Source organism: Capra hircus, chromosome 3, assembly GCF_001704415.2.
Source record: "Capra hircus breed San Clemente chromosome 3, ASM170441v1, whole genome shotgun sequence".
Classification (NCBI taxonomy): Eukaryota; Metazoa; Chordata; class Mammalia; order Artiodactyla; family Bovidae; genus Capra; species Capra hircus.
This window is the reverse complement of record NC_030810.1, coordinates 39,588,941-39,616,604: the sequence shown is the minus strand read 5'-3', so window position 1 is coordinate 39,616,604 and position 27,664 is coordinate 39,588,941. Positions and strand designations below refer to the sequence as shown.

Below are 27,664 nucleotides of genomic sequence, written 5' to 3'. Positions count from 1 at the left end.
TTCAACCAAAGATTTTTTAAAATTATATGAACTCTATGCTTTGAATAGGGCTTCCCAGGTGGCTCAGTGGTAAAGAATCCACCTGCCAACGCAGGAGACATAGGAGATGCTGGTTTGATCCCTGGGTTGGGAAGATCCCCTCCCCTGGAGAAGCAAACAGCTACCCACTTCAGTATTCTTACCTGGGAAATCCCATGAACAGAGAAGTCTGGTGGGTTATAGCCCACGGAGTTGTAAAGAATTGGACACAACTGAGTGACTAAGTATGCAGGCATGCATGCTTTAAATATCAAAATAAACATGCTAAACAAAAAACAATTTGACCATATTACCACACAGAAATAAAAATTCACTGGGACAAACTGAAAAAAAAAAGATAAGATGTATGAGCTTACAGTAGTTCCTCATTATTGGCAGGAGATACCCTCCAAGCCTCCCAGTGGTGCTTAAAAGCATGGACAGTATGAAACCCTGTATACATTATACTATGTTTTTCTCTCTATACATACATACTTATGATGAAGTTTCATTTGTAACTTAGGCACAGTAAGAGGTTAACAAGAATAATTAATAATAAGATGGAACAATTGTAACAACATACTACAAGAAAAGTTATGTGAATGTGGTCTCTTTCTCTCTCAAAATATCTTGGACAAATTTAATATCTTGTTTCCATCTTAACTAAGCACTTATTTCTTTTTCACTTTGAGGTATGACAGCAAAATTAGCATGGATTTCTTTCTCCTTCACAATTTCATGGATAGATTTGTTCTTACTGTAAATCATAGCAACCTCAGATATGAGATTTTTTCTTACTAAGTCAAGAACTTTCACTTAAAGGAAGCCCTTTATGGCTTCTCTTGACATGTGTGAATGGCCAGCAGCACTACTCTTGTGCTTTGGGGTCATGATTAAGTAAGGGTCACTTGATCAGAAGCACTAAGATACCTCAGATATCAGACAGTTCATTTGATAACACAGATGGCTACTAAGTGACTAACGGGTGAGAGATACTGAACAAAGAGATCATTCACATGCTGGGCAGGATGAAGCTGGATGGCAAGAGATTTCATCATGCTACTCAGAACGATGCACAATTGAAAACTCATGAATCATTTACTTATGGAATTTTCCATTTAATACTTTTAGATGGCTAAAAACGGAAAGTGAAATGGTAGATAAGGGGGGGACTACTATATATGAAATCCCTTTGTAACAAATTAGAAAGTCTCTAATTTACTCAGAATCTAGGAGGCAACACAGTTATTTTATACATTGTCTTCTTCCAGACCTCCAAGTTTTCATAAACAAACTGAAATATAACTTAGGAGGCACTTGAAAAATCCCCTTGTCCAACTCCTGACACTGGGCAAGATATTCTTTGACAACATCCCTGAAAATCAAGTCATTAAGCTCTGCCAAATGAATGAAAGCTATGAAAGCATACCTTTGGTGATAGGGAGATTACCACCTGTCAACATTGTCTTGCCCATTCGTAAGTGACTTGAATGGTTAGAAAATCTTTCCTTGTGTTTGGTCGGCTGGGACCTGCTGGATGGACTTTCCCCTGAGGGTTGCTGCAAATGCAACATCTAGGAAGATCAGCTAACCCAACTGACTGTAACTGATTGCCCAAACTGGAATGAAGGGAGTGAAGGGAGAACTCAACATGATTACCCCAGGACTGCTCCAGGCAGTTTGGTATGTGTGAGCACCCAAACTATAAGTAAGGGGGTCAGAGTCCAGGCCACAAGAAGAGGCTGCCGAGACATGGGAAGGTCATTGGGATCTCCAAAAGTTGGGTTTGAGCTCACAGCTTGTGCATTCTTGTCAATCCACCAAGGCAAAGACCTAGCTCTTCAGGCACACAGCAGATGGTAGGCAAACTCTGGGGAATAAGAGACACTGGCATGTCTACATACCAAATGGGAGTCTTAGGCTTAGGATAACAAAATTAATTCCAGACCACTGATTATGAGAGAGAAAAAAAAGTTCCTGGTGTATTCAAGGTATGTTCTGACACAAAATACGGTGAAGCCTGTATACCGTGGACATCAGTGACTACAACCTACCAGTTCTGGGGAAGATATGACTGACTTGTAGCTTCAATATTAGTCTGATATTAGTATCCTGGAACAATGAAGAAGAAATTTCCCTTTTCTATAGGCAATCCCTTCAGATATTTGAAAACAGATTTTACAACTGCCTTTTAGCTTTCCTTCCGTTAGCTAAGTGTACAGTTTCTTCAGCACAGGAAATGTGAGGCTCCAAGTTGAGCACGCTTGGAGGGCACAACAAACCAGAGTCAGGAAAGCTATCATCTTACACATGCTTGGTAAATTATTATTATTATTAATTATTATTCACATCAGGCTTCTGTTCAAAGAGTTTTCTGATAGTTTTTCATAGACTAATGTTCTGCCATGAAGTCAGGTCTCTTCTCTTCTGTACTTGGAAATTTAATTCTTTGATCCCAAATGGATGACTTTATGCTCATTGCATTAAATTGGAGGTTTGCATTGCATTATCCCATTGGAGGGGCAATGGGAATATCCAGGTTGGCTCTCTGGCCTTGTAGCTTAGCTCCGTGTGGCCTTGGGCTAATCCTTTCACCTTGATCCTCAGCTTCCTCACTGAGGAAGAGGCTGAGGATTAGGCAGATAAATGCATGTGAAAGCACTCTGTAAACTATGAAGTAAAATCAGGATCCAAGTTTATGTGTTTTTTATTCATTCAATCTACAAATGTTTATTCAATACCTATGGCCAGACACTGCTACTGGGCATTGACAATATTGTTGTAGCCTAAAATTAATGCCTACAGAGTTTCTCATGTATGTAATTAATTATCTACTCCAGTTCTGTGTTACCTGAGAATGGGATAATAATTTCTTCTATGTACTTTCTAGACCTCTTTATTAATATATTAAATGAATATGAGATCTGATTCTAGCAGTAATCAGATCTTTTTTCAAGTCATTAAAGTGAAAGTGGCTCAGTTGTGTCTGAATCTTTGTGACCCCATGGTCTATACAGTCCACTGAATTCTCTAGGCCAGAATACTGGAGTGGGTAGCTGTTCCCTTCTCCAGGGGATCTTCCCAACCCAGGGATCAAACTCAGGTCTCCTGCATTGCAGGTGGACTCTTTACCAGCTGAGCCATGAGGGAAGCCCAGGATCACTGGCGTGGGTAGCCTATCCCTTCTCCAGGGGATCTTCCCAACCCAGGGATCAAACCCAGGTCTCCTGCACTGCAGGCAGATTCTTTACCAGCTGAGCCATCAGGGAAGTCCAAGAATGCTGGAGTGGGTAGACTATCCCTTCTCCAGTGGATCTTCCCGACCCAGGAATTGAACCAGGGTCTCCTGCATCGCAGGTAGATTTTTACCAGCTGAGCTACCAGGGAAGCGCAAGTCATTATAGGTAATTAATTCCTACTGGATGTTCTTTTCCACAGAAATCCACATGGTACTATACGACCATCTAATTTAGAGTGAACATGGTTTTTTTGCACTTTATTTTCCACCATAGCAGCTGCTTCTGCTTCATTACAGCAGTCTTTCCCTACAAAGCTGCAGAAAATCATTTTCTTCCTGGCACTAAAGGTACTCCTCCAGTCCTGCTGAGAGGGCAGGAAAGCTGAGAACTATTCACTGTCTTGGATTTCCACGTATTTCACCAACACACATAAAGCAAACAGTGAAAACCTGCCAAAGCACTATTTGTTCTGTCGCTCATTTGTTCGGTGATTTGGCAACCTGGACAGCTTTCCTGTCTGGGTTGATGGCAAAGCTGGAGGACTGAAAGGAATGAAGGGTGACATTGACCTGAGAGAAAAGAAGAAAAGAAAGGGCCACCTTGTCTTCCAGTTTCTTCTCATCCTTCTCTTTCAGGATCTAAAACCAAAATCTAATGCACAGAATCATTTATCATGAAAATTCTCTACAACCGGTTCTTAAATTACCATTCACAAGAATATGGATATAGCTTTGTATAGAATATTCTTGCGCAAGGATAGTACTGTAGGGCTTGATGAAAGATTAAGGGATACGTATTGTTCATTTGCTCATTCCACAAACATTTCCTGAGTGGAGAGGATACAGCAAGGGAATGCTACAGATTCTGGTTGGTCAGAAATATGATCAGCTTGAAGAAGTACCATTCCTCTGTGGACACACCAGCCTTAAAATTGTCAAGAGAATTCTGAAGAACTCTGTGACAATCATGACATATTTGAAGATACTGAAAAAGATGCCTGATCAATACTGCCCAGATTCAGATGCTCTGCGGAAAAGCACTTGAACTTCATTGCAAACTGTACACATTTAATGGACTGGCGGGTCCCAGAAAGGGAAAGAAGAAGAGACCATGGACATCTAGTGAAGAGAAAAAACACAAGAGAGATCAGTTTGGAAGAGTGAGCCTGAGCAGCACGGCCTGCTGATTGGGGAGGTAACAATGCCAGTTACTGTGTGATGCTGTTGGGTACCGCTGAAAGGAAGGGCAGATTGTAAAGGAAAACGCTATGTCACCAGGGGCCCAACCCTCACCTGTGGCTAACCCGTCTGGGCAAGAGGAGCCAATAGCTTTACTATTCTCATTGTAGAGAAAGCAAAGGAGCTATGGAGGTGATGGAGTTGAGAGTTATGAAAGGGTTGTGGGTAAGAAGAGAGTGAAATGACCAAGGGTATCAGAAAAACATTGGTCAACACAACAGAAAGATTGCAAAGCCTCAGTCATTGCCACATGGATTCTTTGAAGGAAAACCTAGAAGGGGACCTCTCTAGAAAAAAAAATGCTGAGTTTTCCTAACCAAGGGGAAAGGAGTCTCAGATTAGTAAGATCTGGTGGTTACTGAGGGTGAAGTCTGAGAAATAGCTACTATAGATCAGAGAGTTAAAAATTGATGTCATATCTTTATGACATGGGCACCATTTGTCCCTATGACCATGACATTTAAAGATACTAAGCTTACAACTTTTGATAATTTTAAAAAAAGGATCACACTAAACCAAATGGAGAAAGACAAATTTGATACTGCTTATATGTGGAAGCTAAAAAAATGATGGAAATGAATCTATATACAATATAGCAATATACCTACAGACATAGAAAACAAACTTGTGGTTACCAAAGAGGAAAGCAGGGGTAAATTAGGAGTTTGGAATTAACATATATACTCTACTATACATAAAATATATAATCAATAGGGACCTACTGTACAGCACAGGGAATTAAACTCAGTATTTTATAATAACCTATAAGAGAAAAGAATCTGAAAAAAGACATATATAAAATAGATAAATAAGTAGGTATAACTGAATCATTTTGCTGTACACCTGAAACCAATACAATGTTGTAAGTCAGTTATACTTCAATTAGAAAAAGAAAGGATTACACAGACGGATTTGACACAGGTACGACAGGAGAGATCTTAGTATGATTTCATTACTGAAAATGGATGCAGAAAATATTGTTGTATGCAAGTTACTTGCTACATCATTTACTTGCTATGAATCATTAATAATTGGCAAATAACAATAAGTAGTCACTTCTTACATGGTAACGGCCGGTGGAAAAGTCGTAGAATTATTAGTCTGTACAGAGTTTCATCTTTCATCAGTATATGGGCTGCTTCCAAATTCACTGGATTTTCTAGCACTGGATTAGAAAGCATAACCTATAGGAAAACATATAAAACATAGAATTTTTAAAGTGGCTTTTTTCTTAGGGCAAAAAGACAAACCAGTACATACAACATTCAAGAAGCATTTATAAATGCCTACAATGTGTCCACCTGGAGGCAAAGACAAATGAGACATGGTCCTTATTATCAAGACACTCATGATCTATCTTGGTTTTATACTGTACATTGATGAGCCAAACATTAGGATCAAAGCAAGTTACAAGTTCCTCCTTGAAATTATTCCTTCCTATCACATAACTTTAAATCGACTTATGTGTAAAGGGAACTAAACATTAGGAAACACTGAAACATTTCATTAAAAAATAATTATAACAGGAGATCATATTTAGATCATGAATAAACAAACACATGTATTAAAAGCTTGCATGCAATTCAATATCCCCACAGGTCACTGGATGCTTAATTTGGTATCACTAGTAGTTTTCTCTGCTGAGAAAGACTGAAGGGAGAAAGAGAAGAGGGTGACAGAAGATGAGATGTTTGGATGGCATCACCAACTCAATGGACATGAATTTAGGCAAACTCCAGGAGATAGATAGAGACAGGGAGGCCTGGTGTGCTACAGTCCATGGGGTTGGAAAGTGCCAGACATGACTTAGAGGCTGAACAACAAAAACAAGTAGTTTTCTCAACATCTAAAAAATTAAGATCATGGCATGTACAGAGTTTAATCTTTCATCAGTATATGGGCTGCTTTCAAATTCACTGGATTTTCTAGCACTGGATTAGAAAACATAACTATAGGAAAACATATAGAACATAGAATTTTTAAAGCGGCTTAAAGACAGACCAGTACATACAACATTCAAGAAGCATTTATTAAATGCCTACAATGTGTCCACCTGGAGACAAAGACAAATGAGACATTGTCCTTTCTCTCAAGACACTCATGGTCCCATCCTTCATGGCAAATAGAAGGGGAAAAAGTAGAATCAGTAACGGATTTTATTTTCCTGGACTCCCAAATCACTGCAGTGACTGTAGCCATGAAATTAAAAGATGCTTGCTCCTTGGAAGAAAAGCTATGACAAACCTAGGGAGCATATTAAAAAGCAAAGACATCACTTTGCCAACAAAGGTCCACATAGTCAAAGCTATGGTTTTTTCAGTAGTCATGTACAGATATGAGAGTCAGACCATAAAAAAGGCTGAGCACTGAGTTGATGTTTTTGAATTGTGGTGCTAGAGAAGACTCTTGAGAGTCCTTTGGGTTGCAAGGAGATCAAACCAGTCAATCCTAAAGGAAATCAACCCTAAATATTCATTAGAAGGACTGATGCTGAAACTGAAGCTCTAATACTTTGGCCACCTGATGTGAAGAGCCGACTAGATGGAAAAGACCCTGATGCTGAGAAAGACTGAAGGCAAAAGGAGAAGAGGGTAGCAGAGGATAAGATGGTTGGATGACATCACTGACTCAGTTGACATGAGTTTGAGCAAACTCTTGGAGATAGTGAAGGTCACGGAAGTGTGAATGCTGCAGTCCATGGGGTCACAAAGGGACATGACTTAGCGACCGAACAACCGTAGTTTTCTACCACTGCTATAACAGATTGCCACAAATTTAGCATCTATATCAACACAAATTTATTCTCTCATATTTCTACAGGTAGGAAGCTGGGGTTGGTTGTACTGGCTTCTCTTCTCAAGATTGCACAAGACTGAAATTAAGGTATCTGCTGGCTGGGCTCTTATCAGAGGTTCTGGGAAGAATGTGTCTCACAATTCAGGTTTCTGTTCAGTTAGTTCAGTTCAGTCACTCAGCTGTGTCCAGCTCTTTGCGACCCCATGGACTGCAGCACGCCAGGTTTCCCTGTCCATCACCAACTCCCAGAATTTGCTCAAACTCATATCCATTGAGTCGGTGATGCCATCCAACCATCTCATCCTCTGTCGTCCCCTTCTCCTCCTGCCTTCAATCTTTCCCAGTATCAGGGTCTTTTCAAATAAGTCAGTTCTTCACATTATGTGGCCAAAGTATTGGAGTTTCAGCTTCAGCATCAGTCTTTCCAGTGAATATTCAGGACTGACTTCCTTTAGGATAGACTGGTTGGATCACCTTGCTGTCCAAGGGACTCTTAAGAATCTTCTCCAACACCACAGTTCAAAAGCATCAATTCTTCAGCATTCAGCTTTCTTCACAGTCCAACTCTCACATACATACATGACTACTGGAAAAACCATAGCTTTGACTAGATGGACCTTTGTTGGCAAAGTAATGTCTCTGCTTTTTAATATGCTATCTAGGTTGGTCATAGCTTTTCTTCCAAGGAGCAAGCATCTTTTAATTTCATGGTTGCAGTCACCATCTTCAGTGATTTTGGAGTCCCCAAAAATAAAGTCTGTCACTGTTTCCACTGTTTCATCTGTTTGCCATGAAGCGATGGGACCAGATGCCATAATCTTGGTTTTCTGAATGTTGAGTTTTAAACCAGCTTTCTCATTCTCCTCTTTCACTTTCATCAAGAGGCTCTTTAGTTTCTCTTTGTTTTCTGCCATAAGGGTGGTGTCATCTGTATGAACTTATAGATCTTTCTCCCTGCAATCTTGATTACAGCTTGTGCTTCATCTATCCATTCATTCATTCATTTGCTTCATTCATTCAGCATTTCACATGATATACTCTATATATTTAAATAAGCAGAGTGACAATATACAACCTTGTCATACTCCTTTCCCTATCAAGAACCAGTCTGTTGTTCCATGTCCAGTTCTAACTGTTGCTTCCTGACCTGAATACAGATTTCTCAGGAAGCAGGTAAGGTGATCTGGTATTCCCATCTCTTTAAGAATTTTCCACAGTTTGTTGTAATCCACACAGTCAAAGGCTTTGGCGTAGTCAATAAAGCAAAAGTAAAGGTTTTTCTGGAATTCTCTTGCTTTTTTGATGATCCAATGGATGTTGGCAATTTGATCTCTGGTTCTTCTGCCTTTTCTAATTCCAGCTTGACCATCTGGTAGTTTTAGGTTCATGTACTTTTGAAGCCTGGCTTGGAGAATTTCGAGCATTACTTTGCTAGCGTGTGAGATGAGTGCAATTGTGTGGTAGTTTGAGCATTCTTTGGCATTGCCTTTCTTTGGGATTGGAATGAAAACTGACCTTTTCCACTCCTATGGTTGTCTGTTAGATGAACTCAGTTCCTGAATTCACTGTTTGTAGAACTGTTTTCTGTTTCTTTGCTGATGGTTAACTGGGGGCTGCTCTCAACCCTGAGACAACTCTTGCTGGTACTTACACTTGGACCTCTATGTCTCAGAGGCAAAAGTGTGAAAAAAACCTTCTTTTGCTTGGACCTCTCCTACCATTTCCTTTCCTCCATCTTTAGTCCATTTCTTTGAGAGACTTTTATCTTCCTCTTCTATTGGTAAGGGCTCATGTGATTATTTTGGTCATCTCCTTGCATAATTCAGGAAACCTTTCTACTTAAGGTGAGCTTATTAGTAATAGTAATTCCTTCTGCAAAATTCATTCACATCTAGATTAGAGTTTGACTGAGTAACCAGACCGTGGAAGTCTTGGGGACAGTTTCAAAATTCTGCCTATAATAGTATCTGCACATGTGGATAACATAGGTGACCAGTAGGAACCAAAACATGGTAGTTCTGTTAGGCTATGATCTTATTTATCTGGAATCTCAAAATTAATATTAATACAAATTTGAAATATTTATTCAATAATTCAGTATGCTGAATGTTAGTTTACAACAAACAAACTAGATAAAAAAATATAGCCAAAATAATTACAACCAGAATCTAGATAATAAAATATAGCCAAAATAATTACAACCAGAATGTCTAAGTATAAATACAGCTTGGAGTAGATTATTGTGGCTTAAGAGTCATGGAAATGATAGCAATTTTTCACTAATAAGACCAGTAATCTGACAGCTGATATTTCAAAAGCAACAAGAATTTTCTTTTTTTTCATATTTGGAAAACATACTGGGCTATATTTTCAAGAATATTGCAACTGCTTAAACAAGGATTTGATGTGGATTGCACTATATCTTCCAGATGGGTGGGAAGCAGATGAAACTTTTCTTCAAGAGTAAGCTTCTGCTCTTTGGTTGGAGAGAGAGTCTTACTCAGAGAGACACATTTGGTAGAGTTTATTCAATGGTCTTTGCATTCACCAGTATGCTTAAGAACTTGCATATAATATACACACAAGCTACATTTAATGATTTTTTTAAGAATTGGAATGAAAGGAATAATTAACATATACAAATCAGATACCCTGCAGAAATAATAAAGGTTCAGCTTCTAAAGTAGCCTTGTGATAACATGAAATAAGATAAAAAGCTATCCAGAGGATAAACAAATTTGAAGGATCAATAAACAACTATACCAGTTCAGTTCAGTTCAGTCGCTCGGTTGTGTCAAACTCTTTGAGGCCCCATGAACTGCAGCATGCCAGGCGTCCCTATCCATCACCAATTCCAAGAGTCCACCCAAACACATGTCCATTGTGTTGATGATGCCATCAAACCATCTCATCCTCTGTTGTCCCCTTCTCCTCCTACCCTCAATCTTTCTCAGCATCAGGGTATTTTCCAATGAGTCAGCCCTCTGCATCAGGTGACCAAAGTATTGGAGTTTCACCTTCAACATCAGTCCCTCCAATGAATACCCAGGACCGATCTCCTTTAGGATGGACTGGTTGGATCTCCTTGCAGTCCAAGGGATTCTCAAGAGTCTTCTCCAACACCACAGTTCAAACCCATCAATTCTTCAGTGCTCAGCTTTCTTTATAGTCCAAAAGAAAGTCTCACATCCAAACATGACAACTGGAAAAACCATAGCTTTGACTAGACTGACCTTTGTTGGCAAAGTAATGTCTCTGCTTTTTAATATGCCATCTAGGTTGGTCATAACTTTCCTTCCAAGGAGCGTCTTTTAATTTCATGGCTGCAGTCACCATCTGCAGTGATTTTGGAGCCCCAAAAATAAAGTCAGCCACTGCTTCCCCATCTATTTGCCATGAAGTGATGGGACCAGATGCCATGATCTTCGTTTTCTGAATGTTGAGCTTTAAGCCAACTTTTTCACTCTCCTCTTTCACTTTCATCAAGAGGCTTTTTAGTTCCTCTTCACTTTCTGCCAGAAGGGTGGTGTCATCTGCATATCTGAGGTTATTGATATTTCTCCTGGCAATCTTGATTCCAGCTTATGCTTCTTCCAGCCCAGCATTTCTCACGATGTACTCTGCATAGAAGTTAAATAAACAGGGTGACAATATACAGCCTTGATGTACTCCTTTTCCTATTTGGAACCAGTCTGTTGTTCCATGTCCAGTTCTAACTGTTGCTTCCTGACCTGCACATAGGTTTCTCAAGAGGCAGGTCAGGTGGTCTGGTAATCCCATCTCTTGCAGAATTTTCCACAGTTTATTGTGATCCACACAGTCAAAGGCTTTAACATAGTCAATAAAGTAGAAATAGATGTTCTTTTGGAATTCTCTTGCTTTTTTGATGATCCAGCAGATGTTGGCAATTTGATCTCTGGTTCCTCTGCCTTTTCTAAAACCAGCTCGAACATCTGGAAGTTCACGGTTCATGTATTGCTGAAGCCTGGCTTGGAGAATTTTGAGTATTACTTTAGCATGTGAGATGAGTGCAATTGTGCAGTAGTTTGAGCATTCTCTAGCATTGCCTTTCTTTGGGATTGGAATGAAAACTGACTTTTTCCAATCCTGTGGCCACTGCTCAGTTTTCCAAATTTGCTGGCATATTAAGTGCATTATCTTTTAGGATTTGAAACAGCTCAACTGGAATTCCATCACCTCCACTAGCTTTGTTCATAGTGATGCTTCCTAAGGCCCACCTGACTTCACATTCCAGGATGTCCAGCTCTAGGTGAGTGTGAGTGATCACACCTTCATGATTATCTGGGTTGTGAAGATCTTTCTTGTACAGTTCTTCTGTGTATTCTTGCCACCTCTTCTTAATATCTTCTGCTTGTTAGGTCCATACCATTTCTGTCCTTTATCAAGCCCATCTTTGCATGAAATGTTCCCTTGGTATCTCTCATTTTCTTGAAGAGATCTCTAGTCTTTGCCATTCTATTGTTTTCCTCTATTTCTTTGCAGTGATTGCTGAGGAAGGCTTTCTTATCTGTCCTTGCTCCTCTTCGGAACTCTGAATTCAAATGGGTATAGCTTTCCTTTTCTCCTTTGCCTTTCACCTTTCTTCTTTTCACAGCTATTTGTAAGGCCTCCTCAGAAAGCCATTTTGCCTTTTTGCATTTCTTTTTCTTGGGGATGGTCTTTCTCCCTGTCTCCTGTACAATGTCATGAACCTCCATCCCTGGTTCTTCAGGCACTCTGTCTATCAGATCTACTCCCTTAAATCTATTTCTCACTTTCACTGCATAAGGGATTTGATTTAGGTCATACCTGCATGATCTAGTGGTTTTCCCCACTTTCTTCAATTTAAGTCTGAATTTGGCAATAAGGAGTTCATGATCTGAGCCACAATCAGCTCCCGGTATTGTTTTTGCTGACTGTATAGAGCTTCTCCATCTTTGGCTGCAAAGGATATAATCAATCTGATTTCAGTGTTGACCATCTGGTGATATCCAAGTGTAGAGTCTTCTCTTGTGTTGTTGGAAGAGGGTGTTTGCTATGACCAGTGCATTCTCTTGGAAAAACTCTATTAGTCTTTGCCCTGTTTCATTCCGTACTCCAAGGCCAAATCTGTCTGTTATTCCCAGTCTTTCTTGACTTCCTACTTTTGCATTCCAGGCCCCTATCATGAAAAGGACATCTTTTTTTGGTGCTAGGTTCTAGAAGGCCTTGTAGGTCTTCACAGAACCGTTCGACTTCAGCTTCTTCAGTGTTACTGGTTGGGGCATAGACTTGGATTACTGTCATATGGAATGGTTTGCCTTGGAAACCAACAGAGATCATTCTGTTATTTTTGAGATTGCATCCAAGTACTGCATTTCAGACTCTTTTGTTGACTGTGATGGCCACTCCATTTCTTCTAAGGGACTCCTACCCACAGTAGTAGATATAATTAATGGTCATCTGAGTTAAATTCACCCATTCCAGTCCATTTTAGTTTGCTGATTCCTAGAATGTCGATGTTCACTCTTGCCATCTCCTGGTGACCACTTCCAATTTGCCTTGATTCATGGACCTAACATTCCAGGTTCCTATGCAATATTTAGTCTTTACAGCATCGAACCTTGCTTCTATCACCAGTCCCATCCACAACTGGGTGTTGTTTTTGATTTGGCTCCATCCCTCCATTCTTTCTGGAGTTACTGATCTCCAGTAGCATATTGGGCACCTACTGACCTAGGGAGTTCATCTTTCAGTGTCCAAACTTTTTGTCTTGTCATACTGTTCACTGTATCAGTGAGTATATTTTATACTGTCCAATTAGTTAAAGCTTATGAATTTGGAATTCCTTCTGTGGATGAGTGTTGATATTTGCTTTTGCTTATATATGAAAGGACAAGTTTTCAAAGAAATCAAGATCATAGAAATTTAGGAGCATATGATTAGCATATTTAGACTTGAAAATATTTTTAACACCATTTCAAGTATTAATCCCATGGATAACAATGTGATAATTATAAATGTGTATCACCTGTTATTCAAAAGGTTGTAATCAGAAAGTAATCTAAATTTAAATTATTAGTACTTAAATAAAATGAAAAACTCAGTCCCTTAGTTATAGGAGCCATATTCCAAGTGCTCAGTAGAACTAGAGACTAGGGATTACTATATTGAACAGCACAGATATTGAAAATTTCCATAAGTGCTTAAAGTTCTAGTGGGCAGCACTGAACTCCAAAGAACTATTCAATAAGCCATTAAAATATTAATTGTAGCAACCTGGAAATTACTTGAGTGAAATGTTAAGTGATAAAGTAATAAGCTATATAATTTGAACACATATACTATCATTGCAACTATGTAAAAATAGATTTGTTGCTTCAGTCATATAACTTAGTATCTACCACAGGAGTTAGACTTGTTTCCTGACCTTCAGGGGCTTACAGTCTAATAGGGGAAGACAGATAAGGAAACAGTATTTGCATTATAGCATTATAGTTCTCTCACACAGATTTACTTAGGGCAACACTTCACAAAGAAAGCCTTCCTCCCCAAACCAAAGCCATTAATTTCACCTAGGAAAGGAAATCAGGAAAGGCATTTCAGAGGAGGCATCTTTTGACCTGACTCTTAAAATGTGAGCAGCTGCTTGCCAAAAGGACTGAGAAAGAGGGAATAAAATGGGATGCTAGTCAGATGCAGAACTGGACTGAGCACTTCTTAAGGTCCAAGATTGACTTGGTTTGTAACTTTAGAGTTTGGAACTCTATAAATGCTTTGTAACCAGAACTGAACCAAGCACTGTGAGTAAAATAGATAAATAATAAAGATATACATAAGAGAGGGATGCCATGGTGTGTTTCGGAGGGTTAAGGCCAAGGTGTGAGGAGTAGATCATTTGTCAGGCAATAGTATTTGGCCTTGACCTTGTAGGGAATTTGGAACTGAAGATTTAAAACTAAAACACAAGAGAAAAGATCAGAAGAAAATGTTAATAACAACAGGGAAGGAATTTCTTTATGATTACCAGCGATTTTTCTTTTCCTTTCTACTATCTTAAAAATGTTTTCTAATGTAGGTATATTTGTTTTATAAAACTATTTGAAAAATACTCAGAGACAATATTGATTTCCCATACCATGTTTGGCTGGAGAGGGGAGGTGTTATCAGAAGCTTCCTTTTGAACTTCTGAACTAGGATAGCTTTTATTCCGCAGGTAAATATTAACCAGATTTTTATTGAATTCTTTTCTTAGACCACTCATGATTCTAAGTACATTATTTATACATTTAGCCCTCACAAGTTATATGAGTTAGCTACTAACAGGCCCATTTTACTGATGAAGAAATGGAGGGAATGATAAGTGGAGAAACTTGTTCCAAAAGTGCAAAGGTATTAAGTGGCAGAACCAAGAAGTAAAGCCAAGCAATCTAAACTCACAGTCCCCAATTTACCTTGATTAAATTATTCTGCAATTCAAAATGTTCACCATTTCATTCTGGTTTGCCCTCACTCATCACATTTTCGAGAACATTCACTTTTACTGTTTTTAAGGCTGTTTCTATGGTTTTTCCTGTGGTCATGTATGGATGTGAGAATTGGACTGTGAAGAAGGCTGAGCGCTGAAGAATTGATGCGTTTGAACTGTGGTGTTGGAGAAGACTCTTAAGAGTCCCTTGGACTGCAAGGAGATCCAGCCAGTCCATTGTGAAGGAGATCAGCCCTGGGATTTCTTTGGAAGGAATGATGCTAAAGCGGAAACTCCAGTACTTTGGCCATCTCATGAGAAGAGTTGACTCATTGGAAAAGACTCTGATGCTGGGAGGGATTGGGAGCAGGAGGAGAAGGGGATGACCGAGGATGAGATGGCTGGATGGCATCACAGACTCGATGGACATGAGTCTGAGTGAACTCTGGGAGTTGGGGATGGACAGAGAGGCCTGGAGTGCTGCGATTCATGGGGTTGCAAAGAGTCGGACACGACTAAGTGACTGAACTGAACTGAACTGAAGGCTGTTTCTACTTAGGTGGAAGAGATAGGATGACTCAGTTTGAAAGAATCTGAAAGATCAACCACAAATCTCTGCACATCATGCTCGCTTACTGCCTCAAAGTTTTTGCTCCAATCTCTCTTCCAGAGCATGGCCTGGCACTAGTACATATGCTCAATACATAGTTGTAGAATGAATGAATGATTAAATTCAACACTGAATTTTTAAAAATATTAAATTTTACTTAGCATACTAAGATGACTAGATAGAAAGTTAATGATAGTTTTATTTTTGAAAACAAGACATAGGAGAGATGGAATTTTTATTATAATTCTATGTTACTGAGAAAATTCAATTAAGCCAGAATACTTTATTCTCCAGGTATTTCAGATAATCAAAATTTAATACTTTATCTCCAAATATTATTAATGATGAGTAGATAGAATTTTTAAATGGATAAAATCTGGTGGATAGAATCTCACTGGGCCAGATGTAAGTGGTCAAAGCAAGTGACGCTCAAATCATTTAACATCTCAGGATGAGAAAGGAGGCTCTTTGAGGGTCAGGAACAACATAACACACACACAACACAGAAGCAGGCTTCTAAATACCATAGATTTAGGATGTAAAGGATACATTCTATAAACAGGGTTCTACTGAGTAGAGGAGGAAATTCCTGGCTTAATTGTTCACTGGGTTTGATATGAAAGCTTATCAAAGCAGGTCTCTAGTACTGTCACAAATAAAGGGTAAAGCTGACTATTTTACATTATAGTCACTTGTTCACCTCTCTGAGGAAGGCAAAGTTCATGAATGAAGAAAGATCTAAAAGGCCTGTTCAGCATTACAAAGTGACGTTAGGAGCCAAAAGCAAGCCTAAGAGTATCTTTCCAGAATTGAAACCATCCGAACAATTCTTTTTTTCTTTTATAAAATACATATTGTTTGGTTGGAAAGGGCATAAGCTATCAATTTCACTTTAAAAATAATAGTTTTTATAGTTCAAGTTCCATTTTACAGTTTTGATGTAGAAATATTATTGAGTCATATAAGCTTACTCAAATCCTTTAAATATTTAAATATACATTGTATATTTTATTCCTTTTACTTTGAATAATTGGGTAATTAAATGTATTAAAGACATCATTGGGCTTCCCTGGTGGCTCAGCAGTAAAGAATCCACCTGCCAATACAGGAGACACAGGTTTGATCCCTCCGTCGGGAATATCCCCTGGAGAAGGAAATGGCAACCCACTCCAGTATTCTTGCCTGGGAGATCCCATGGACACAGGAGCCTGCCAGGCAACAGTCCATGGGTCCATGGGGGCACAAAAGAGTCTGCTACAGCTGGGCAACTAAACAACAACAACAAAGACAGCATTTTATTATTAATCTGTTCTTACCTGGAGGGTAAGTAAGATGCTGCTCAATGTATAGCTTCTATTCCATTTACGAGGGCTGTCCAAAAAATCTATACAGGGCTTGCCAGAATGTGGGTCTACTGTATTAAAATAACACATTAATATTTATACATAAAATTATCATTTAAAACTTATGAAGATCAACATATCATAGGCTAAGTTAGAAAGCAAGTGACAAACTTTGCAATGAATGTGACAGTTTATATAGACCAGTTGTTAGAGCATGGACTTTGGTGTCAGATACACATAAATTTGACAGTTGACTCCTCCACTATCAGCAATGGACACTGAGCAATGAACTACCTCTCTAGGTCTCATTTGCCTAGTATGTGAAATGGGGAATATGACTGAAGTACCTACTTTCACTGAAATGAGTTTAAAAAACAAAGTCCTTAATAGAGTACCTGGCATAGAGTGGATCCTCAAAAAATGAGAGTTATCATTATTAAAAATACTTTTATTAATGTATAAACAATTTTTATAAAAAATAAGAAAAATTATTTATATCTAATGGAAAGATCTTGCAATCTTTAGGAAAGATCTGGGAAGAAAATGTTGAAAAGGTGAAAAAAAGGGTCTTCGGTTTGGGACATTGTATTTTGAAACTACAATAATAGTTAACAGTGCAATGGACAAAAGACGTGAGTGAACAACATGATAAAAAAAGTATTTAGAAAAAAATTCTAGTTGGTATTAAAACTGTAGTAAGTGAAAACTGAATTATGACTCAGTGGTAAAAATGATCAAGAAACGATATGAAAAGTTTCAATTCTGGTTTCCTTGGTGTGTATGCCCAGCAGTGGGATTGCTGGGTCATAAGGCAGTCTATTTCCAGTAAACAAGCAAATCTAGTGGAGGTGATGGAATTCCAGTTGAGCTGTTTCAAATCCTGAAAGATGATGCTGTGAAAGTGCTGAACTCAATATGCCAGCAAGTTTGGAAAACTCAGCAGTGGCCACAGGACTGGAAAAGGTCAGTTTTCGTTCCAATTCCAAAGAAAGGCAATGCAAAAGAATGCTCAAACTACTGCACAATTGCACTCATCTCACATGCTAGTAAAGTAATGCTCAAAATTCTCCAAGCCAGACTTCAGCAATACATGAACTGTGAACTCCCTGATGTTCAAGCTGGTTTTAGAAAAGGCAGAGGAACCAGAGATCAAATTGCCAACATCCACTGGATCATCAAAAAAGCAAGAGAGTTCCAGAAAAACATCTATTTCTGCTTTATTGACTATGCCAAAGCCTTTGACTGTGTGGATCACAATAAACTGTGGAAAATTCTGAAAGAGATGGGAATACCAGACCACCTGACCTGCCTCTTGAGAAATCTGTATGCAGGTCAGGAAGCAACAGTTAGAACAGGACATGGAACAACACACTGGTTCCAAATAGGAAAAGGAGTATGTCAAGACTGTATATTGTCACCCTGCTTATTTAACTTATATGCAGAGTACATCATGAGAAACACTGGACTGGAAGAAACACAAGCTGGAATCAAGATTGCCAGGAGAAATATCAATAACCTCAGATATGCAGATGACACCACCCTTATGGCAGAAAGTGAAGAGGAGCTAAAAAGCCTCCTGATGAAAGTGAAAGAGGAGAGTGAAAAAGTTGGCTTAAAGCTCAACATTCAGAAAACGAAGATCATGGCATCTGGTCCCATCACTTCATGGGAAATAGATGGGCAAACAGTAGAAACAGTGTCAGACTTTATTTTTGGGGCTCCAAAATCACTGCAGATGGTGACTACAGCCATGAAATTAAAAGACGCTTACTCCTTGGAAGAAAAGTTATGACCAACCTAGATAGTATTTTCAAAAGCAGAGACATTACCTTGCCGACTAAGATCCGCCTAGTCAAGGCTATGGTTTTTCCTGTGGTCATGTATGGATGTGAGAGTTGGACTGTGAAGAAGGCTGAGCGCCAAAGAATTGATGCGTTTGAACTGTGGTGTTGGAGAAGACTCGAGAGTCCCTTGGACTGCAAGGAGATCCAACCAGTCCATTCTGAAGGAGATCAACCCTGGGATTTCTTTGGAAGGAATGATGCTAAAGCTGAAGCTCCAGTACTTTGGCCACCTCATGAGAAGAGTTGACTCATTGGAAAAGACTCTGATGCTGGGAGGGATTGGGGGCAGGAGGAGAAGGGGACAACAGAGGATGAGATGGCTGAATGGCATCACAGACTCGATGGACGTGAGTCTGAGTGAACTCCGGGAGATGGTGATCGACAGGGAGGCTTGGCGTGCTGCAATATATGGGGTCGCAAAGAGTCGGACACGACTGAGCGACTGAACTGAACTGAACTGATGATGGCAACGACAATCGGAAATGTTTGACTGAAAAAAATCTGTTACAAACCCCTATTGAGTTGTTACCAATGTCCATATCAAGAAAAGTCCCTTTAACCTATGTTCCTGACATTTCCTAGAGATAAAGTTAAAGAATGAGAAATGGAGAGAGATTCTAAATGTGATGTCAGATTTGAGGATGCTCTCTAGCTTACATTAGATGGCTGGCAAGGACCCAGAGGGATGGTACGGGGAGGGAGGAGGGAGGGGCGTTCAGGATGGGGAACACGTGTATACCTGTGGCAGATTCATGTTGATTGATGTGTGGCAAAACCAATACAATATTGTAAAGTAATTAACCTCCAATTAAAATAAATAAATTTATATGTATATAAAAGAAAAGTTTCAAGAACGTTACTCATAGTCCTCCAGTATCTGTTCTTCCTTTCCTCCATTTCCTCTCTCAAACATGATGCCTGCCTCCTCCCCATCCCCCTGTGTGGTTTTAGATGAATACATAGTTGCCCACATTTTCCCAGCCTTTCCTCTAACAAGATGTGGCCCTGTGCCTAAGTCTTAATGGTGGGACATCAGCAGAAGTAAAGTGTGCACCTTTTGGATCATATTTTCTTAATAAGGATGCTGTTCTGCCTTTTCTTTTTCTCTCCACTTCCCACCGGCTGGAAATAGTGACAGAATAAATGTCTTAGGTCCAGAAATGGAACCCACAAGTTGAGGATGGTAAAACCTTCCTGCCAGCTTTGTTCTGTTATATGTACATTGGAAAGTCATTTGAAAAGGTTAGCCTATGTCATAATACAGTCAATTAACTAAATTATTAATAGTATTTAGGAAAAACACACACACACTTTTGTGTGTGTGTAGTTACTGTGTTTTTAAAATTAAATTACATTTTATTCTTCAAAGTATTTTTCATTTAATAGTAAATTGTCAACATATTTTGGACAAGTTTATTCAAAAAAATATTTGAACACCAACTCTATGCCAGGGAGTGAAGATTCTAGGGAGGTAACAATGACCAAAGAGTAAAGTCTTCATATATTTTTCTTGTTATGTTTAAAAGCAATGTACATAGCTATAATACATTTTACTTAAAAATTCCTATATTTATGGACATTGTAGCTATTTATGGACATTTCCCTTTTCTGTATATCCAATACTGTTACTGGAAATAAATCTTTACTAATTAAATATGAATAAGAAAATTAAAAATATTCTTTATATAGAACCCTAAAGTTTCCATCCCAAAGCTATTAGAATAAATGAATTTAGCAAGGCTGAAGGAAAAAAATTAATATACAAAAATCTATTGTATTTCTATACACTAATGATGAAACAGTCAATCCTAAAGGAAATCAACCCTGAATAGTCAATGGAAGGACTAATGCTGAAGCTGAAGTGTCAACACTTTGATAACCTGATACAAAGAGCCAGCTCACTGAAAAAGATCTTGATGCTGGGAAAGACTGAGGGCAGGAGAAGTGGGTGGAAGAGTTTGACATGGTTGGATGGCATCATCAACTCAATGAATATGAGTCCGAGCAAACTCCAGGAGATAGTGAAAGACAGGGAAGCCTGCTGTGCTAAAGCCCAAGGGGTTGCAAAGAGTCAGACACAACTCAGCAACTGAACAACAATGAAGAAATATCATAAAGAGAAAGTAAAAAAAAAAAAATTCCCATTTAAAATAGCATATAAAACCCTAGAAGTAAATTTATCCAAGGAGGTGAAAGACCAATGCCCTGAAAACTATAAAACATTGATGAAGGAAAAAAGATGATTCAAAGAAATGGAACAATATTCCAAATTCTTGGATTGGAAGAATTAATATTGTTAAAATGGCCATACTATTCAAAGCAATCAACAGATTTGATGCAATCCCTATCAAAATATCCTGAATATTTTTCACAGAACTAGAACAAATAATCCTAAAATTCATATGGAGCCACAGAGAAATCTTGAGAAAAAAGAATGAAGCTAGAGGTATATATAGCCCTCTGAGAGTTTAGACTATGCTATAAAACTGCAGTTATCAAAACAACATGGTATTGCCGTAAAAACAGACACATATATCAATGGAACAGAACAGACAGCCCAGAAATAAGTCCATGCACTTGTGGTCAACTCAACTACAACAAAGGAGGCAAGAATATACCATGGAGAAAAAGACAGTTTCTTCAACAAGTGGTGATGGGAAAACTGGATAACCATATCAATAAGCCAAAATAATGAGATTAGAACATTCCCTCACACGATATACAAATTAAATTCAAACCGGTTTAGAGACCTAAATGTAAGACCAGAAACCATAAAACTCCTAGAAGAAAACATACATGGAATACTCTTGACATAAATTATAGCAATATTTTCTTAGCTCAATCTCCCAAGGCAAGCAAAAATAAACAAATGGGACCCAATTAAACTTAAAAGCTTTGCATAGCAAAGGAAACCATTGACAAAATGAAAAGACAGCCTATAGAATTGGAGAAAATATTTGCAAATGATGTTACCGACAAGGGGTTAATATCTAAAATATACAAACAGTTCACACAATTCAATATTAAACCCCCAAATTAACCAAAAGTGGGCAGAAGACCTGAAAAGACATCTTTCCAAAGAAGACATACAAATATCATTCATGTTCAAAATTATATTTTGAAGAATGTTTAACACTGCTGTAATGAATGTATTATGTCATTTTAAATAAAAATATATACATCTTTGTGTAATAACTCAACTATGGAGATAAAATACATACAGGGAAGAAAGGAAATAAATCTCATTAAATGTTGAGAATAGTATCTCTCTGAGTTAGGATTCAGATGATAATTTTTCCTGCTTTTTAATATTTTCCCCAATAAGTACATTTACTTTATAATGTTAAAAATAAACATTATTAATGTTAATGAAAATAACATTAATATGGACAGAATTTATGATAATAATTTTATTTGTTCCTTACCATTTGGATGAAAAGGAATTGTTCTGAATTTCACAACTGGAGGGACAAAATTATACTCTGATGTAAAATTTATTCTCAGTTGGAAGAATGCTCCTGTGATACAGAAATAAACATTTTTAATAAAGTGTCACATTAATGATTAACTATAACCTAATATTGATTTTATGCCTACAGTTTATCCTCCCCAATGTCCCTAGAGTTTTACTATATTAATAAGTAAATTGGATTAGAGGATGCCCAGACACCTCTAGATGGTATAATAGACTCCTCACAATCTAACCCAGTGTTTTCAGCCACATTCTCACCAGTCCTTTTCATCCACTAACTCTGTCCCTCTAATACCAGCCTCTTCACTGGGTTTCTCATATTTACTCTCTGCTCCAGAATCCTCTCTCTTCAGCTCTCACTAGGCTATTTAGCCTACTTGCACTTCCTTCTGATTCTGCTGCTGCTGCCAAGTCACTTCAGTCGTGTCTGACTCTGTGCATCCCCAGAGACGGCAGCCCACCAGGCTCCCCGTCCCTGGGATTCTCTAGGCAAGAACACTGGAGTGGGTTGCCATTTCCTTCTCCAATGGATGAAACTGAAAAGTGAAAGTGAAGTTGCTCAGTTGTGTCCGACTCTTTGTGATCCCCTGGACTGCAGCCTACCAGGCTCCTCCGTCCATGGGATTTTCAAGCCAAGAGTACTGGAGTGGGGTGCCATTGCCTTCTCCGCCTTCTGATTCTAAACCTGGTGAATTCTCAGATGTTCTTCAGGACCCAACTCAAGTGTCACTTCCTTGGGAAGCTGTTCCTGACTCTCCAAGGCAAAATTAACTAATCACTGCCTCCTAAGTATTCCATTCAAAATTCATAACAGGACATGTTATATTTTATTGTAATCATCCACTTACACGCTTTTCTCCCCTATCTCACTAAGCAAATGTATCTTGTTAATCTGCAACTCTAAGAGGGCATGGTCATTAAAGTTTATGGTTGCCTAGTCTTCTTGAGAACTTGACTTATGGACATCTGTGGGAAAATCATAGAGAAAAAAAAAAAAGAGACATAATTGTGGGATTTTTCTGTCAGGCATTTTGTTGGTTATTCTCTGAATTCATGGAAGACTATTAGATGATATTCTCAGTTGATATGTTTTCCTATGTCTGCTTCTTAAAAACATGATAACATTAAGACTGGGCATAAAGAAATATTCAAACCTAAAATATCCATCCATGTTGACAAATGGCAAAAAATTAAGCCATACAATGAAAAAATTAACATGTGAAAACTTTAGGAATTCTAGAAAATTTATACAGTGCAACCTTAAAGAAATTAGGCTAATAATATAAAGGCTTTTATAAAAAAGTAAATTGGTTTCCCAAACACAAACCATGCCAAATTGTATTCTGTAGACCTTCAATGTCAACATCCCATTGCATCATATCTTCACTTATAGGAAAGGCAGTAATACCCTAAACATCAAGAAAAATTAAAGCAGAAAAAAGATTAAATATTTATTGCAGTTTGGGAAGTCAGATATTAGGTTACAATGAATTCCAAAAGCTCTAAATTTTCTTTTATTGATAAAAATGTTTGACTTGAGAAGGCGTTATATACTGTCTTATTACACAGAAGCTAAGGTAGATTCCAGAAAATACATGCAATAGTAAATTTTAAGTAAATCATTAGTATGAAAATCACAAATGGGACAGGAAGGTCAAGAATGGACTATGTGACTTATGTAATTCTATAGACAATTTAAGATTCAAATTCAAAAAGAAAGGAATAGTTGGAAAGCATGTATTTCCTCATAGCTCTAAAAAAAAAAAACCCTACAGATGCTATACTAGGCATGAAGTAAGAAATTTTCATTAAGAGAAACACAACTCTAAAATTATGCTCATATGTAAAAATAAAATTTTCCTACACTTGAGGCATTATTCCAATGGAGGGACAAGAAAGTATTACCGTGCAAAACAATGAAGACCTAGCACAAACCAAAAATAATAATAAATAAAATTTTAAAAATAAAATTATAAGAGAAAGACACTTATGGGTTATATGTCACAGCAATTGGCAAAAAGTGTACTAGACAGGAAGAAAAAGAACTCAAGACTTAAGAGCAAGGGATTTTGGAGTCAAAAAACCCTGTGATGGAATCCCGAGCCCAAATATTTACTGAAAGCTTTCTGAGGCTTAGGTTTGTGGTAGGTAAAACAAAACACTACCTACTTTACAATATTGTATTGATAATTGAGGGGATTCCCAGGTGGTATCGAGTAAAGAATCCACTTGCCAATGCAGCAGACCTCGGGTTTCATCCCTGGGTGGGAAAGACCCCCTGGAGAAGGAAATGGCAACCCTTTCCAGTATTCTTGCCTGGAAAAATCTCATGGACAGAGAAGCCTGGTGGGCTGCAGTGCATGGGGTTGCAAAGAGTTGGACACAACTTAGCCACCGAACATGCAGGCACAATTGATAATTAGTGAATGCAACCCTGCATTCACTAACTAAATAACTAATGGTTATTTACTACCTGATAGACTGTTACATTCAGGGATTAAAGTCCATAAATTACTCAGCACAGTGTGCTCAATACTGTTAACTATTATTATGAAATACTAATAATTATTATGAAACAGATTATTATACTGAAATAGGTTCATTAAACAAGTCTGTAGTGCAAATTAGATTTAACTCAATTATGCTTTGTGGAATAAACACAGATTAAACTGCTTTTAAAAACTCGTACCCCAATGAAACACAATCTCCACGTCTCCAATACTCACCTCATAATTGTTGTTCTTCAACTCTTGGAATTCTCTTTTTAGCAAGATGTAAGCTCTGCTGTACATGATAAGACAAAAAATCCTCTGATCCTGTCCCCTCACTACTACGGTTCGCTCTGAGGCAAGTGTCTGAAGTTATGGGTCACTCTCCTATACCTAGTTAACTGACATAAATACTTGCTTTCTCGAGCTTCAGAATGCTGTATACTCCCAAGAGAGGTGGACCTAAGTTGGGCACGTAGCAGCGACTTTCTTTTCTCCTCTGACTCTTCTAAGGGAGGACTTCAGAAAGAAGACTTGAGCACTTTCTCCACTGCGGTGTGTCCTTGCGGCGCCAGCCCACAGCCCAGCCTGAAGATAAACGTGGATGAAACCCTGAGACCACTGGTGCTGCTTGTACGTGAAGTGGGCGTAAGAAGCGTAAGTTCAGGGTGTTCTTAACCAGTCACCGTCTCCGCTTCACAGGTGTAACTAACTGGGTGCCGGTTGGGCAAGAAGACGCAAATCGGTTGCCAAGCAACAAGACTAAACGGCACTGTAGAGGAGGTGGGCACTTGGCCACTCCTCATCCAATCAGCGTTGTGGGGTGGCCTCTGGAAACCTCCACAGCCAATCGTCCAAAAGGTTCAGTTTGAAAGGCCAATGAGAACCGTTGTTAAGGCCTCCTCTGTCCCCGCGCCTCGTGAGACTGCTAAATCCATCCATTTTGTTGGGGTAGGGGGAAAAGTCAGAGGGTCTAGCGTTTAAGTCTAAGTCAGAGAAGACTTCACTAGAAGTCCTCCGAAATCTTTTCTTTTTCTTTGAATATTATACTGGTCTGCTCTTGTTTATAATAACATATGGCACTTGTGGCTCAGCTGGTAAAGAATTCGCCTGCAGTTAGGGAGACCTGGGTTCGATCCCTGGGTTGGGAAGATACCCTGGAGAAGGGAGAGACTACCTACTCCAGTATTCTGGCCTGGAGAATTCAATAGACTGTATAGTCCATGGGGTCACAAAGAGTTGGACACGACTCTGCGACTTTCACTTTCATATGGCACTTCAGCGGTCATGATATCTTTGCATACATTATTATGTCATCAAATTCTTCAGTTACTCTGGAAGAATGTTATGCAACATGAACTACTTGAAAATTCTCATCTCTTGCTGAGTTTTGCCACTTTCTGTTCCTTCTGTCTAGATATTTACCACGTTCAGATTTACCTTTGCCTACGATTCTTTATGAAACCATACAAGACAACTCCTTTCTTGTGATCCTAGAGGACCCTATATTTACCTCCCTGTTAGCATTTATTGGGCTTCCTCCGTGGCTCAACGATTAAAAAAAAAAAATCCACTTGCAATGCAGGGGCTGCAGGAGACATGGGTTTGATTGTTGGGTTCAGAAGATCCCCTGCAGGAGGGCACGGAAATCCACTGGAGTATTCTTGCTTGGAAAATCCTGTGGACAGAGGAGCCTGTTGGGCTACAGTCCATAGCGTCACAGAGTTGGACAAGACTGAAGAGAATTTAGCAGGCAGGCATAGCATTTATCAGGCTGTATCACAATTGCGCATTGCTTTCTTTAGCCAGCTGTGAGCCTCTTAAAGGTGCTAATTTGCCCATGTCAACTACAGAAGCTGGCAACCTTTCTCAGAGTACTTTTTCTTACTGTTTACTGATTTTGTGGAAAACAGGACATCAGTTTAATTAGTTCATTCATTTCACAGATATTTATTTCACACTTCTCATGTGCTGTGCAACAGTTCACATGAAGTGACTACCTTTTTGGCTCCAGTATTCAATAAATAAATATACAAAACAAAAACAAGTGTACAAAGCAAAAATCATAATTTCAGATCACACCTTGGGCTCCCTGTTGGCTCAGAGGTTAAAGCGTCTGCCTGCAATGCAGGAGACCTGGGTTCGATCCCCGGGTCAGGAAGATCCCCTGGAGAAGGAAATGGCAACCCACTCCAGTACTCTTGCCTGGAGAATCCCATGGACAGAGGAGCTTGGTAGGCTACAGTCCACGGGGTCACAAAGAGTCAGACACGACTGAGCGACTTCACTTTTACGTTCATACTATAGACAATAAAACAGTAATGTAATAAACAGTAGCTAAGGGTTCCAACCTAGATAGCATATTAAAAAGCACAGACATTACTTTGCCAACAAAAGTCCGTCTAGTCAAGGCTATGGTTTTTCCTGTGGTCATGTATGGATGTGAGAGTTGGACTGTGAAGAAAGCTGAGTGCCAAAGAATTGATGCTTTTGAACTGTGGTGTTGGAGAAGACTCTTGAGAGTCCCTTGGACTGCAAGGGGATCCAACCAGTCCATTCTGAAGGAGATCAACCCTGGGATTTCTTTGGAAGGAATGATGCTAAAGCGGAAACTCCAGTACTTTGGCCACCTTATGCGAAGAGTTGACTCATTGGAAAAGACTCTGATGCTGGGAGGGATTTGGGGTAGGAGGAGAAGAGGACGACAAAGGATGAGATGGCTGGATGGCATCACCGACTCGATGGACGTGAGTCTGAGTGAACTCCGGGAGTTGGTGATGGACAGGGAGGCCTGGCGTTCTGCAATTCATGGGGTCGCAAAGAGTCGGACACGACTGAGTGACTGAACTGAGCTGAAGGGTTAGAAATGGTCAGGGAAGTCCTCCGTCAGGAGTGGGCAGTGAAATGATACATGATAGGTTGGACGAGAAGGAGCCAGTTATTTGAAATACTGAGGGCAAAGAGTTCCGGGAACAGGAAAAGAAAATAGTTCTCAGTCAGGAAAAAACTTGGCTTCAAATGGGAACTGGCAGGGCCTGAGAGAATATGGTGGAGATATGATTAGGTTGGAGCTATACGTGTAGGGAAGTTTGGGTTTTATTTGAATAGCAGTGGGAATCATTGAATGCCTTTAGGGATGAGAGTGTTATTCTCTACATTTACAAAATT

The 27,664-nt window shown here is 39.0% G+C and overlaps 1 protein-coding gene across 1 annotated transcript in view; it reads right to left on the bottom strand.

Moving 5' to 3' along the window:
* Window positions 1-25,240, bottom strand: part of UBE2U (ubiquitin conjugating enzyme E2 U (putative)) — a 78,331-nt gene extending 53,091 nt beyond the window's left edge. Inside the window, exons 1-5 of the mRNA XM_018045117.1 lie at window positions 24,734-25,240; window positions 23,335-23,416; window positions 21,961-22,053; window positions 16,665-16,762; window positions 5,559-5,679 (exon numbers count right to left, since the gene is read on the bottom strand). Coding sequence (XP_017900606.1) covers window positions 5,559-5,679; window positions 16,665-16,762; window positions 21,961-22,053; window positions 23,335-23,416; window positions 24,734-24,799 — 460 coding nt within the window. The 5' untranslated portion in view covers window positions 24,800-25,240. The remainder of the gene's footprint in view (window positions 1-5,558; window positions 5,680-16,664; window positions 16,763-21,960; window positions 22,054-23,334; window positions 23,417-24,733) is intronic.